Source organism: Phlebotomus papatasi, chromosome 1 (assembly GCF_024763615.1).
Source record: "Phlebotomus papatasi isolate M1 chromosome 1, Ppap_2.1, whole genome shotgun sequence".
Classification (NCBI taxonomy): domain Eukaryota; kingdom Metazoa; phylum Arthropoda; class Insecta; order Diptera; family Psychodidae; genus Phlebotomus; species Phlebotomus papatasi.
The window spans coordinates 111,333,453-111,349,565 of NC_077222.1; the positions used below are offsets into that span (position 1 = coordinate 111,333,453).

The 16,113-nt window shown below is 36.4% G+C and overlaps 1 protein-coding gene across 1 annotated transcript in view; it reads left to right on the top strand.

The window, feature by feature from the left end:
* The window catches only part of LOC129799281 (protein couch potato), a 322,454-nt gene that overhangs the window by 287,786 nt on the left and 18,555 nt on the right, over positions 1-16,113 (top strand). The window contains exon 8 of the mRNA XM_055843028.1: positions 1,315-1,550. Within this exon, the coding sequence (XP_055699003.1) occupies positions 1,315-1,550 (236 nt within the window). The remainder of the gene's footprint in view (positions 1-1,314; positions 1,551-16,113) is intronic.

Sequence of the window (16,113 nt, forward strand, 5' to 3'; positions counted from 1 at the left end):
AATATATTTTAATGCTACTCTTAAGACTAGCTATTAAGTGGGAAAAATATGAAGTGTTCGAATCCAGAGTATGTGCGAAACCTGAAAGTCTTCCCTTATTGTGGTACCTTATTATTTCATATTGAAAGTGTAAAACAATATTTAAAACCGTATTTCAATAAAAGGCGTGGCTTAAAATATTTTTTAATTGGAGCACATCCAACTTAGTTTATTTTTTATTCTTCTTGCTTAAGCATACGGTGTTCGAAGCCAGAATATGTGTGAAGTTTACAAAACTTTCCCCATTGTGGTACCTTATTATTACATATTGAAAGTGTAAAAAATATCTTAAACCGTATTTCAATAAAGGGCGTGGCCTAAAATTCTTTTTAATTTGGGCACATTCAACTAAGTTTAAACTTTCTTCTTCTGCTTAAGCAATACGGTTTCCTGTCTTTAGAAATATCATACTCTGTAGAAATATTACAACGTTATAAGACTTTGCTATAAAACTTGTATACTTGTAAAGAAACTCTGTAATTATTCACATCACAGACTCTCACTTATGCAGACATTGCTTTTTTCACAACTTTTTGTCACAATTTTTCATACTGAAGAGAACTTTTGGGGTGTGTTTTATCCGTGTGCTAAAGACACTTGAGACATGCACGAATTTTCCACCATACCTCATCCCCATAGCTTCCCAAAATTTTTCCACCCCATTAAGTTTCCATCCAACGTGACATGCAACATCACAATACAACAGTTTTATTAACCAATTTATATTAAAACGTCCTATGCATTTATGCGCCACTCTTAATGACATCCCCCTCTCGACAATTTTAATGATGTGCATAGGAGAAAATACCACCTCCAGGGAGCACCAAAGGCAATTTTCCAGGGGTTGTTGCTCTTCAGTGTGTGTGCTTGCGTGGATTTGTGTACAGGAGAGTGGAGAACTCTCTGCACAGACAGATTATTATATTTTGATGAAGGACAATATCTCATCCTGCCCATACATCGTCATGGATTTTAATTAAAATTCCTGGTGGTTTTAATCCCAAAAACTCAAATCAAATGAGTTGTATTTAAATTAAGGAGTACAATTGCAATATGAGGGTTCGAAATAGTTCTATTCGGTTTTCATTTCACTCAGAAAGTTCAATTGTGTTTGACTTTTGTTTCGGCACTTTCGGAAGTACATAAAGCTCATGATTGAGAGCTTTTGTTACTCGGAGTTTGACCCTCATGCCCTGTCCCTTGGATTTAGACGTTAAGGGGTTTGGTAGTTTGAGCTTGTAAATGAATACAATATGGTTCTATGTGACTTTGCAGCCCCAAATGCCTATGCCTCATCCAGCAGCACTTCATCCAGCCTCAATTCATGTCTCAGCTGGTCTTCCGGCCGGCCATTTCCTACCAAGCCCAGCTCTTGCTAGTCCCGTGGGCTCCAGCGGTGGCTCCCAGCCACCAAATCCACCCCTTGCCGCAAATGCACCCTGCTCCACGCTGTTCGTCGCCAATCTTGGACAATTTGTCTCCGAACATGAACTCAAAGAACTCTTCGCTAGGTAAGTTTTAACCACAAAATCATCTCCCACAAAATCCTTTGTCCAGTTCCTTGAGAAAATCATGATGTCACCTCCTCCTAACAAATGTATTCTTTGTTATATTACAATATTCTTATGATACTTCCATCGCACCTTTATGTGTCACACCCCAGTAATGAAATCCTTTATTTTAACATCCTAATGTTATAATTGCCAAGGTCATACACAGTAAAAAAATGAGAATGATAATCGTTGATTCATTTAAGGATCAGGATTATTATTGAAACGTTACACAGAAGTATATTTAAAATAAAGTAAAAAATAATGTTAAATTAAGAAGCAGAATTTGTTAAAATTTTGTCGAAAGGCTGTTGTTTATCAATTTGACAAAAGTTTTCTCACATTTTATATGGAAAAACATCCTTTTGACGAACTTTTACCAGGATCAAGTTGGGCGTTGATTTAACAAAACATTTTCATGTTCTGTCAACATCCTTTTGACAAACATTTTTTGTTAATTTCCCAAACCTCCTTTTTCAATATAAATATATTTAATTAAAAGTATTTTCTTGTGTAATGATCAACCTTTTTTTACTGTGTACAGAATATATAACATTGTACCGGAATGAATTAAGAACAAAGCAACAATTTACACACATTCAATAACTTTAAACGTTAAATGTAGTAAAAGCACTTGTCCTAAGTCCACCAAAAAAATCTCACTAAATTGAATCCTTCCACCACAAAATTATCTCATATATTGCAATTTACAGTCAATATATTGTTTAATATTTAAAATGGTGTACAAATTGATTTTCACCCCAAGCATGATTATCTGGAAAACACTCTTTTAATAATGTAGCACACATTTACTATGAAAATTATCATTATTTACCCCAAATTAACCTCATTTCCAAAACATTTATTGAGCAAAGAGCAATAATTATAAACAATATATTTTTACATAGCACAATTTCCATCCGGAAACAGGGGGAACATATTACTCTTGTAATTGTGACGAATTTTTGATGCCATTTTAATAGAGAGACTGGGAGAATTTATAAAAAATCACCCTTGTTTTTCAAGAATAGTTTATTTGAAAATTCAATTTTAACCTCAACAATAAATCTTATAATACAATTTTGAAATATCTATTAAAATGAGGAATAATTGCTTGAAAATCTTAATTAGATCCAACTATTTTCACAATGAATTACTTCGGATTTACTGAATAAAAAATGTTTTTCATTTTCGAAAATATTTCGGACAAGGTCAAGATCCTGAATTCGATTCAGACAAGGTGACTGAATCAAGTTCAGGATCTTGCCTTGGAGCGCCTTGAGATCGAATCTGAACATCTTCCCGTATGTGCAGAGGATCGACAGCCGTAGGGTGCTAAACTGTATGTCATGTACATGAAACCGCAACAAGCATAAGCAGTTGAAAACGATGATAATGGTGATTTTGAACATAAAGAAATGAAGGTTTCTAAGTAAGCAACGCTAAGTAAAGCTAAATGGGAAGTTTTAATACTAAACTTTTGTAATTATGATTTACAACACTAGATTCCTTATGCGGGTGTTAGAAAGAGCCGTTTTAAACCGAATATACGTCAAAATAAGTGTGTCCAGTTAGTGTTTTGACCGTTTTGACCATTGGCGTACAATTTTCATTTGACGGTTGATCGGTATCAAACGGTTCTTGCTCACCTCTGGCCATGTGCAAAGCGTCTTAGTCTTACGGCGTTATCACACTTGCACATTAACATTTTAATGTGATTCACATTAATTGTCGCTTGTGAGCGTCCAAATATGTTATTTGTGTCTTTGAGTCACTTAATATTTGGGGTTTTTCTATTTATTGATAAAGAAATGGACTTGGCCTGCAAGAAATAAGTTTAAATTTACCTAAAGCATAAATATTTTTCACATTAAAAAATAAAAAGAAAATCGAATTAATTTTTCGCATTAATGCTATAAGTCAATTTATATCAAATTTTGCGGGCCAAGTCTACCTTTTTATCAACAAATAGATCAAATTTTGAATATAAAATGATTCAAACACACAAACTACACATTTGGACTCTCACCAGCGACAATTAATGTGAATCTTATTAAAATTTTAATGTGCAAGTGTGATAACACAGTTACGGAGTGTTCGAACTCAAAAATGCGCATAGTTTTTAGGTACATATCGATTCACTACCGATTAAATTGGTTGATAAGAAAACTATTTTAAATTAAAAAGGGATGGCAAAGCGTCCCAGGCTACTTACTTAAAAGTACTTTCGTATCATTTATAATTTACCGATTCTCAACCGATTTGAACCGATTTATAAATCATTCAAAAGATCATCCTAAATTATTAAAAAAGTAATAGAATTGATTTTCAGATAAAGACTAGTTATCGGCTGTGAACCGGTTCAGTCTTATAGGATATTCCAAAACCTTTCCAACTAGCCCAAGCATCACCCCATGCTTGATAAATGCACTCATTAGTGCCTTTTTAACCTTTTATATTGAAAAACCGTTATTAGGAATGATTCAAAACGTATCCAAAAATTAAAAAAAATCGCACGACATGTTTTCGAACAATACAAAAAAATGGTTTTGGTGGGGAAGGGGAGGGGACCTTGACTATCTTCAAAACGTATTCGAAAATTAAAAAAAGATCGAGGAACCGTTTTCGAAGTACACAAAAAATATGGTTTCAAAAGGTAAGGAAAGGGTGAGGGAGGAAAAACGTCTGAAATTAATGTTCATTTAGGGGGACATCATCGAAGACCGAAAAGCAATATATCTTACCTTTTGTGATCCTGCCAGATTGATGACAAATTTAAAAAAGCGAATATATATAACTCTCTCTCTTGAAGTTCGAGCAATTAAATAGGCACTAACTTTTACAAAACATTCCAGAAATGTAGCGTTCGCTAAGTGGATTTTACTTTTCGAAATTATTCAATTTTCGAATATTATTTTCAGCTTATGCTTTAGTACAGTTCCCGCTTTGTAATCCGGATGATTGGGAGACAAAATGACAGATGTCCGCTTCGTAATCCGGATGGATTTTTTGAATTGTTCAACGTCTCGAAAATATAATACAAGTGTTTTTTTGCAGAAATAGAATAAGAATTTTAAAGAAGCTTAAAAAGACATAATTAGAGAATTCTATGCTATTATACTTTATTTATTAAACAAAAACTTCACAACATAATTCATTTTCATTGTTGAACGCATATGCTCAAAATGATTTTAAATGTAACCGTCGATAACTCGTCCGGATTACGCCGATCCGGATTAGAGAGCGGGCATTGTAGTTTAAATTTGCACAATTTTAATGCATAGGACATTTAACAGTGGTGCCACATGTCAGATCTAAATTTTCTGAACTTCAAGACTGGCAAAAAAAGATAACAAATGTTTTATCTTACGTCTCTCTCATATTTGACCATTGCGTACAAAGTTGGCAGCCATTAAATCGCTCGAAAACTGATTAAATCACTGTTGGCACGCAAGGAAAATTGCCTGAAGTTTCTGTAGTTTGGTTTAGAAAACAATTAATACGAACAGTAATATCTTACTCAACGTATTACTCTACTAGAATAATTTTTCGAAATTTGGGCTTTCCTAAAGATATTTCTTTAACAAAAAATTTTAGTCGCCGAAATTATACGCAATAGTAAACAGGATTATAGCTTATTGATGGATTTTTATTTCGAAAATGAATTTTTGGTCAAAAATACCTGTGTTTAAATCAGCACAGAAAATATAGTGCTAAAGAATCTAATCTAGAAACACCCTGTGTATATTCTACAAGTTAACATATGTGAGAATGCTTTTGAATTTGACTAAATTGTGAAACGTGGGTGAGACAATCCCAGGCTGATCGCACTTTGTCATATTCCTCGTTGGCATTTAATGAATAAACATTCTCATAAATACACAAAGAGGCTATATTCGAGGAGCTTAAAAGCTCTCTCTTTCACATTTGTTCAAGAGTATATCATAAAATTCACGATAGCTTTCCATTTTTCTCTCTTGCGTCGCGAAAAGTCTCAATGGGGGTAAACGACATAAAGAATGGTAAACATTTGGAAGGTGAAACACTGGCGCAAAATTCAGTCATGGCGAAGGGGGTTGAATCAAGGGGATGGGATTATTTTGTGGAAACAATCTATCGAAATTGCCAGAAAATTTATTCCTTAATGCCATCATGTCACGCAAAGAGTATTTTTTACGTATTTTCGAATAACACATAACCGAAAGTCGAAAATTCAGATGCGATATTTGATTCTCCACCCCGGAAAAAAAGGGAATGATGTTGGCAACGCTTTCCAAAATTCATTATTTGCTGAAAATGAGACATTTTTCTTGATATTATTATTTGTTGATTCGGTGGATTGCCATCATTCATTGCGGTAACATTTTATTGCACTTAATTATTTTTATTGTATTTAGCAAAAGAAAAGGGGAGTTTTGCGCTTTTTCTCCCTAATAAAATCCCATTTGTGTGTTTTTATAAAGAGAATGAAAGAACCCATAATCTTAATTCACATGAAATAATTATTCTCGGAATGTTGAAGGTAATTCTAAATGACTTCCGATGTTCCTTCCCGCGGCTATGAAGGATTCCAGGGGTAAAAAGCACAAAAAGCTCTACATGAAAAAAAAAGTATGAGAATAAAATATTTTTTGGGGGAAGGGGCACCTTTTTGTCGGGTGGTTTGTGAAATTCACACCAAAAAGGGACACAAGAAAAACAAAAGAGGATGGGATGGGGCCTGATGAAATTGATGTGACCCAAAAAACTTGGTGCAATCTGCTTCTGAACAACTGACCAGGCGTCTCCATTTCGTGTGAAAATTTATACTTTTACCCCTATCTTCAATGTCTTTGCTGCATTGTCGTGCATTTAATTTAGAATGCAGTTGAGAAATGGGGTTTGGGGTGAGATGGTAGGTCTTGGAAAAGTTATCGCACAATTTTACATGACTTTTTGGTGACTTTGCTAGGGTTATAAACTTTGTGGTCTTGAAATTTGTTGCAAGAGGTGGAAAACTTATTATACTCACGCTTGGGTTAGGAATAAATTTAATTGATCAAGTCAGGTGAGGAAATTGACATAACTGTCATATGGTAAATGACAGCTGTCAATTGTTCAAAGAGAAATATGACAACGTGTCACAAATTCAAGGTAGATTGAATATAAATTTAACGATTAACTGAGAAGTTTTGTTTAATGTAGTTGTCAAACTTAAAATGACAGCTGTCACTTTAATCTAAAGGAGCAAAATGATAATCTGATATCCATTGCATTTTCCATTGGACAATTTCAAATTCACGCAGTTTTTTTTCGGTCACAGCAATATTGCTAATCCCAAGACCCTCATTGTTTGAATGCTTCACGTAAACTTACAAACTGACATCTGTCATATTATCACCCAATGTATAATGTCAACATCTCATACATTAAATTCTTAAAGCAAGCTTGCAAAATGCAAGTGTATTTTAAAGAATGTCCTAAATTTGTTAAAAAACATAGCACAGGGATGTTAAGTGCTGGAAATTAGCCCAAAATTGGACCATTATAGCTCATTAATTTTCCATTAATAATTTTTTTACACTTACAACATGGAAAAGACGCTTTCTACGAAAATTTAGAGCATGTCTCCTTTTCAAAATATATTTCTTCCAAAGTAAAGCAAATTACACGGCGATGGTAAACAGGAAAACACCAAGCACGATCACCCAAGCTAAAGCAAAAGGTCATTTTCTTTGGAGGAAACGTCAAAGTTTGCAAAATTTATCGTGGTTTTTCATACACAGAATTGCTTCCCATAACCTGATAAATTTACCGAAAAATATTCAGAGTGGAAAAATGAATGGAATTATCGATAAAACAATATTTTTCCGCGTTTTTTTCTCCCTACCATATGCTAGTTGGAGTGGAAATCAATAGTAATATGTTTGGTTATATTTAAAGGATTTCATCTATAGCTCATCTATATGATTATCATTATTATATAATCCCTCTTTTTACCCATACACATCCTCTTCAAATGAAAATTTCCATAATGGGAAAAACATGTTCCATCAATTTTCACACGTCACGGAAATCACACAATTATATAGCTGTCTCAGGGGAGAAAATAAATTTGGGGATGGGACCGTAAAAAAGCACCGAATATATGCAAAAAAGCTCTTTTCAGAATTGTTTTTTTTTTCTTCCTTTTATATATTCTTCTTTTTTTCCTGAAACAAGAAATAGAACAATGACTTTTACTTCTTAGCTGCTTGCTTTTCTTTTTTCTTTCACTACAAAGAATAAATAAAAGCTCGAGAAAAAGGTGTAAGAAAAAACATCGGAAATGAAGAAAAAAAGAATAATCATTGATTTTATTTTTTGAATAAAAAGGTGATTTAATTACTTCATTTAGAACTAAATAATCTTCCTTCACCCCTTTTGAGGAAAATCCTTGGGAATATCTCTGAATGCTCTTTATGTCTCTGATGTGGTATTTCCCGGAAAACACATTGTGTGTGAAACTTTAGAGAATTGCTATTTTGCCAAGAGTGAAATAATGTAATTGAAAGCCACAACATAACACAGAATCCTTCAGTTGTCCTGATTCCAGATACTCAAATTGGTGACTTCTCACAGAAGAATCCACCCCATTTCATTCGCACCCTTCTCCGAGCAAAAAGGGCGACTTCTTCTAATTGATCTGAGTGTGAATGACTATCCACAGTCACTTCGAATTTGAAATGGTCGATGGTTGTTCAGAAGAATCGTGTTTGATAGATAAATCTATCAATCCCTAGTTGCTTCTCGCAGATTTATCCGCTAATGGTTTAGACTAGAACCAAACCAAGTACCATTTTACTCTTTTTAAAAACTGAATTTAAATGACAGCTGTCACTCGAGGTGAATAACATGTCAAACTCTCATCTAAAGTAGAGTCTCTTAAACCTGAATCTCTCAAATTCGAATGACCTGCAGTTGAATTCAAAATGCCAAATTCGTGTAAACTTAAACTGAACGTTACTTAACGTTACTTAAACTTAACTTTAACTTAACGTTAAACTTTTTATGGTTATATGGCAGAGTTAATACACTGTAACTATTTAAAACTATTCATTAAAAGTTTAAGAACTACACAGTATAATTATTCAAATAAAAAAAACGTTTTAGAATTTTTGCACAAGAATTGTATTGTGCATTCTCATCACCTTACAAAAGTTTGCAGAACTACTTCTTATAGTGAGCCTCCCTTTTTACATTTATTAGATAGATAGATTTAGATAGATTTATTGTCATCAATGCTCTGCGATACATAAATAATTAAAATTGCAAATATTTTTCTGCGGCCACCGCCGTCTAAGCGTTGGTTACCAACCTACTCCAGAGTGAAAACGGTGGAAAACTCCTTCTCAGGTTGTATATGCCATACATCCATAGGATGATCATAATTACTTTACAATTTCAATTTATTTAGTTAATATACCGTTGGAATGCCGCTTTTATATGTAAAACTTGCAGAACGCATTGAGAGAAGAAAAAAAAAATAAATTTTTTTTTTCTGGCTAGCTCGTAGGAGCTGTCAGCCATTTGGGCAATCGCCCGCGTGTGACGAATAGTAATAATAATAATAAAAAAATAATGAAAAAATGTTTGAAGTCAAGCGACTTTGTTAGCTAGAGCTACTTTTAACTAACAAGTATGAGAAAATAAAAAAAAAAAAGTAGGCAGCCTTAAAAACAGCCGCGAATAGATGGGTACTTAGGATGACGCACCGCATCAACACTGCCCACCAAGAAATGAAAAGGAGAGATTCCCGGAGACAAAAAGTCAGACCCAACTGTCGCAGGCCTGAGCTTCACAAAGATGTGGAACCAGAGAGACCGGTGAAGCCGGAAGAGAGAGATCCCACTCCAGCAACGGCCTACGGGCCAGGCCATTGAACACCATCGTATGTTCAGCAGATTGTCTCCTTAAAGGACCACCCCCAATTAGATAAAGGCACCTGAGAGTGAAGTCACGGTACAGAATCCGTTTCACAGCCTAATCGCCACTATGAAATTTCAGCGTCCACCAAAAACAAAAACAAAAGAAGAAAGTCAAAGAGAAAAAAAAATACATGAGAAAAAAAAATCAAACAAAAAAAGCAAAGGAAAGGTCGAGGCGTGAGAGGTTGTCAAAAAAAAAAAAAAAATCAACAGGTCTTTAGATCAGCATCATATTCATAAGAGGTTCCGAAGTTCTCAACAGAAATCTCCTTAAGTCATTAAACGAGATAGAGGTGCCACCATGCATCATCAATAAGGTGTTTGCGATTTTAGGAGCACAATAAGAGAAAGAATGTTTGAAAAATTCTTTTCTAGGTCTGGGCACCACATAAATCTCTCGTAGACGAAGTGCATTACGCGGTCTAATCACCCTCTGCCCACTTCTATAGAAAAATACTCTCATAGTTCGATAGACGTAAAGAGCTCTCAGGGTAAAAATGTCCCAGTTCATAAACAGTGGTGTGGCACTTTCAAATCTTTTCCTAAAAGACATAATTCTTAGGATCATACGTTGCCCCGCATACAGACCTCGCAGGTGGGTAGGGTAGGCAGAACCCCAAAAAGGAAGAGCATACTGTAACTTCGACTGCACCATAGCATGATAATATGACCTTAATACATCTCTAGGACAGGTACCTCTAAGTCTAAAGCAGAATCTCATTGAAAGTTTTAGATGAGACCGCAACTCGTCTATGTGCTCCTTCCAGCTCAATGACTGGTCCAAATTCAAACCTAGATATCTGAATACCGGAACCCTCTCTAATGCAAAACAAGCCGGCCCACAGTCCCCCCTGTCCCCGTCAGGACCCGGGATACAACTCACAGAATGTGAGCGAAGCTCCGGAGTCTCAGGAGATCCCCTTAACGAGAAAAACATGCACCGAGACTTTTGACTTAACAGCATCAAATGTTGGTCGAACCATTGCTTCACCCTGACCAAGTCCCCCTCCATATCCTTCACAACTGAGTCCACATTAGAACCGGAATAAGTAATGGCCAGATCATCAGCGTAAGTGGTCGGGATTCCCCGCAAACCCACGTCATGTAAATCATTAATATATATAATAAACAGAATGGGACCCAAGATGGAGCCCTGAGGCACTCCAGACTCCATGCTACGGTAACTACTTAGATCCGAGCCAATCCTGACACACTGCTTTCTATCTGCAAGATAAGATCCAAACCATTCATACACAGTGCCCCGAACCCCGAGAGCAAACATTTTTTCCAGGAGTAGGACATGATTGACCGTGTCGAAGGCCTTACAAACATCTAAAAAGAGTGCCGCAACTGTTCTTCCCTCATTCAAATTTTGAGAAATCCTACAGATAAACGACTCCAAAGCCTGCTCACATCCCATTCCCTCTCTAAAGCCAAATTGATGCTCCGATAGAAACTTCTGTTTGGTCAGAAAACTAACCAAGCGGGATTTCATTAACTTTTCATAAATTTTTGAGAAGATAGATAAGAGAGAAATCGGTCGATAATTTTCCACCATTCGTTTATTATCCTTTTTATGGATTGGAACCACTACCGCTTTTTTCAGAGCCTCAGGGAATACACCTGTCCGGAAGGACAAATTGACCAAATGTCCCAAAACATCTACAACATTCCAGGCAACTCTTCTTAAAACGGTGCAATTTACTTCATCATACCCGCTAGAGGCCGAGGGTTCCAGGGAAAAAATTACTTTATACACCTCCAAGGCAGTTACAGGGAAAAGAAACAAAGATTCTGGGTTAAAAGCTTCAATTCTACATGGCTCAAGAGGAGTCTCAATTTGTGCGGCTATCTTACGTGGGACATCCAGAAAAAAGTTGTTAAATTCCTCGGCAATCAATCGAGGCTGAGTCAACAAGGCACCATTCCCATCCAAAACAGATTCAATTCGGTCATGACCCCGACACCTACCAGAAATTTCATTGAGCGTATCCCAAGTCATTCTCATATCTCCCCGCGCCCTGTTGAACTTGTTTAAAAAATATGCATTTCTACAATCTGCCGTTTCCTTTTTAATATTCTTAACTAACTTTCTCGAATAATTTTTAAGTCGTTCATTCTCAGGATTTCTCTTACTCTTCTTAAGTATAGAATTCTTATTTCTAATTTTACGACATAGCCTGGGAGAGATCCATGGTTGTCTAGGCGGCCCAGAGATACCAGAAGGAGATACACTACTACATCTTCTCAATAACTCCAGGAATACACTCAAAAATTCGTCAAATGCAGCAGAAGCACACCCCTCATCTAGCACTCCGCTCCATCCCTCACGCCTTAACGCCTCATTGAAGGCCGAAAAATCTACTTTAAGCCTCCTACAAGAATTTCCCCTACTACCAAGCTGCGGGACATTCCCCAATATTCTAAGGGAAAGCATTGAATGATCCGTGATCCCCAAGTGTAATACTTTTGCTGTATTTGAGACATCAGAAAGTCTTCTGTTCCGGGCCCATATATGATCGATGCAAGTCGCACTACGATCAGAAATCCTTGTAGGTTCATTTATTAAAGAATCAAAACCATAGCTTGATAATAGAATTTCAAATTCATCTGAATCATTACTATTCCCCATAAGATCAATATTCATGTCTCCCACAATATAGACGTTAAGAGACCTGATCTCATTCACGCAAGTGTCCATTTCCGTTAAAAATTGCGATACCGAAAAGCTATGTAGACGGTACAAACATAACAATGTGAACATTGCATCACCACATCCTACATCAATACACAATGCATCCGCAGACTGAAAAACGACAGGACAAATTCTGCAAACGAGATTATTCCTAATATAAACAACGACTCCCCCAGATCTGTACTGATCATTGCATTTGTGCAGCACTTTGTATCCCGGCAAATTATATAGACAAACCTCACCACTCTCAACCCAGACCTCAGTCAAACAAATTATATCAGCCACAAGATTCTCGGCCTTCAAGGTGGCCAGAAACACATCAAAATTCCTTCTCAAACTCCGAATATTTTGAATCACTAAACCGCAATGCAGCATTTGCCCGTTTACAAAAGTAAATTAAGAAAAAATTAAATAAATAAAGATTTTACGTCACTTGTTTTAACTTTTCGAAGTCGTCGAATGAATCAATAACAAAAGCCCTTTCCCCCTCTCTGCGTCTCATCCTGATCACACCGCCGTCGACCCACACAAATTTAAAATCCAGCTTTCCTTTCCAGTCCTTCGCAGCCTTCAGCAGTTCCCTCTTCCGCACAGTTAGTCTCTCATTGATGAATATTCTTTTGGATGCTCCTTGTGGTCCATTCAGAAAGATTCCCTTATAGTTGTTGACTTTGTTCCTTTCCCTCCTGGCAGATATGATTTTGTTCTTCACTCCCACATTAGAAAACTCAACCAGAAGCATATTTCCATTTTTTCCATCTTTAAATTTTTTCAACTGTGCACTCCTAATGTCCGATTGATTTACATCTACATCCAAAGCATTTTTGAGAACATCAATTGAGAGTTCCACATGATCTTGTTGCTCCATATCAACCGGTACATGCTGTATCTCCAGTGTAGACGAAAACTCTCTCTGAACCCGACTATCGGCTTCCAGTGTGAGGCGCCAAACTTGTTTCTCCAACTGAGCAATCCTCTTATCGTTCAGCACATTTTTTTCCTCCAATTCCATGTGTCTCTTGCGCAATTCCAGATTTTCTTCTCTAATTTCCCTCAATAAATCATCGAACCTCTGATGAACTGACGATGCTAAATCATCCAGTCTATTGCAAACAGACACTATATTGGGTGGTTCACTTGATATAGAGGTCCTTCTTATAGATTTACAAGGATTGCACCTGAAGGTCGCCTTTCCCTGAGAGATCGCCGTCAAAGCCGCTACAGTCAATTTGAGGCACTTCTCGTGAAATATACCCTTACAAGAGACGCACTCCACAGAATCGTTTCCACGGGTAGTTTTCCCTTTGCAGACCACACACGAAGACATTTAATAAAAACACAGAAAAACTTAAAAACCAACGCAAAAAACTTGATAGTCACAGTGATGCGTCCGATGCATGCGGATGACAAACTGGTACTTTATCTTTTTTATCTTTAATTTATTGACTTTGTTTATCCTATTTTTTGCCATAAATTACTTATTTTATGCTAGATTAATAATTATGATGTTTGTAGAGCGTACGGCCTATTCGACACCTCTCAACCCTGTTGACGGCTGTATCCCAGAAATCTAAATCCTTTATTCCTTTGATACGTCCAACCCCTACCATCCCTAGGCGGGTTGCTTATGGCAATTAGCCTCATTAGTTCAGTGACTGAGCATCAGTCGCCGTGAACAGTTCCCTCCCAGGAAGTTGAAATGGGTACCAGCCTCAGTTTTACATTTTATATAAGCCTTAGATTTATTCAGATGAGCCCCAACAGGGCTTACATATTTGCATTATATCCCGTTCAGGAATTAGGCATTAGGCTACCAAAAATATTGAAATATTTGATAATATATTAGTCAATATATTTGATGGGAGCAATTAGGCTCAAAATGCACCTAATTGCCTGCAAGAACCAGTCTTATAAATTTGACTAAATTCCCAATAATTTGCTGAATTAAAGTACATAAATTTAAGAAAAAGAAAAGAGAATACAAAAGACTACAGTTTTATTCTTTTCTGTGCACAGCTTTCCCCACCCCTTTGAATCCCTTAGGCCAGGTCTTAGGCCTTAGGAATATTTTGACCAATATTCTGTTAAATAAAATAATTTTGAAAAAACCATACTTTCAATTATTTGAAAGATGAATAAATCAATAAACAACAGAAAAAGACTGCAACACACTTCAAACACTTAATAAGAGTGAATATAGCCAGACTACATACAATTTTCGTCTAAAAGGGACAGATAATCCTAACCGGCTTATGTAGGTGAGATTCTTAACGTGAGCTAACTCGGAGTGCATGCAAATTCGATTTGGAGCTGAAGTTGGGAGACGCCATTCAGTTATCTTGAATCAAATTCGTGAAATTATACAAATTTTGTATTTAAACTAAAATATCAAGGATTTGGATGGACTGACAGAAAAGTGATATATGGGTGAAATATAGACAAGAATGTTCTCTATAATTTTCCCATAGAACATGATCTCATCGATTACTCAGAAGCCAAGATAATCGAGGTTTTTTGTTTCTTAACTCGTTTTTTCATCCAGAGTGCCCCAAGTAGTCATTTGTTGAACTTCAACTATATCAAAGAATTGTTGTATTTTGTGGGACTTTCCATTTAAAACCATATTTTAAGTGTCTTTGTGGAGTAGAGGCAGTCAAATTGGCATCTTGAGTGATTTCAAAGCGTTATTATGGGAAAAATCAATTTTTTCACATTTAAACGGCAAAATCTAAGTGATAGCGTAGTCTGAGCGGAAAATGATGTATGGACGAAATGTAGAGACAAATGTGCTCTACAATTATGTCGAAGTAATCATCAAAATTGGTTCAGCGACAGTCGAGATAATTGAGGTTATGTGATATTGAAATTGGTTTTTCGACTGTGGCGCCCCTGGTGTTGGTCCCACGAAGTTCAAATATTCTAGAAAGTTGTAGCATTTGGTGAGATCTTTCGTTTAAGCCCTCATTCATCAAAATCGGTCACATAGAACCGGAGATATGATTTTTTGAATTTCGTGAACTTTGACCCCTCATATCTCCGGTTCTATTGAAACCACAGCGCGCATACGCACCATTTTGGAAACGTCCTAGACTGGACTACAACATACTAAAATTTCATTAACTTGCACAATGCCGTTTTTGAGAAAAGTGACTTTGAATTTCGATGAATTTTGACGCTATCACAGCGCCACCTATGGTGACTTTTTGAACTTCCATCTGAAAGTGCTCATCGAGACGAAACCAAAAAGGTAAAATTTAGGTCGATATGTTAATTAGAACCGGAGATAGAGGCCGGTCAATGTTCGAACTTTGACCCCTTATAGCTCGGGTCAGGGGTTATGGATCGACTTAAGGTTTTTTTGTTTGATAGGTATAATCAACGGCTACAACATACTAAAATTTCAGCCCGATGCACAATGGAATTTTTGAGTTATTTAACTTATAAGATTTAAAAATTTTCTTTTTAATAATAGCGCCCCTAGCGGTGGTTTTATGAACTTGCGATGTTAGAAGGAGAAGTGGCATTTCACGAGAGCTTTCCAAAAAGCCCTCACTTTTTAAATTCTGATAATTAGAACCGGAGTTATGGCCATTTTAAGAAATTTTTTTTGGACCCTTATAGCTCGGGTCTGGGGGGTCAGGGGACCTTAAGTTTAGTATTGATGGAAAGCTCTAAGGCCCAGCTATAACATACTAAAATTTGAGCCCGCTCGATGCTATAGGGGCGGAGCTATTGAGAAAACAAAAAAAAGGGGGGTCTTCAAAATGGCGGAAGGAGGGGTGGGGGGTGGGGGGTCAATGCACCAAGTTGCAATTTTCACCCGATATATAACCTTTGCCGAAAACCGCAAGTCGATATCTTTTTTAGTTTAGGAGCTATTAAG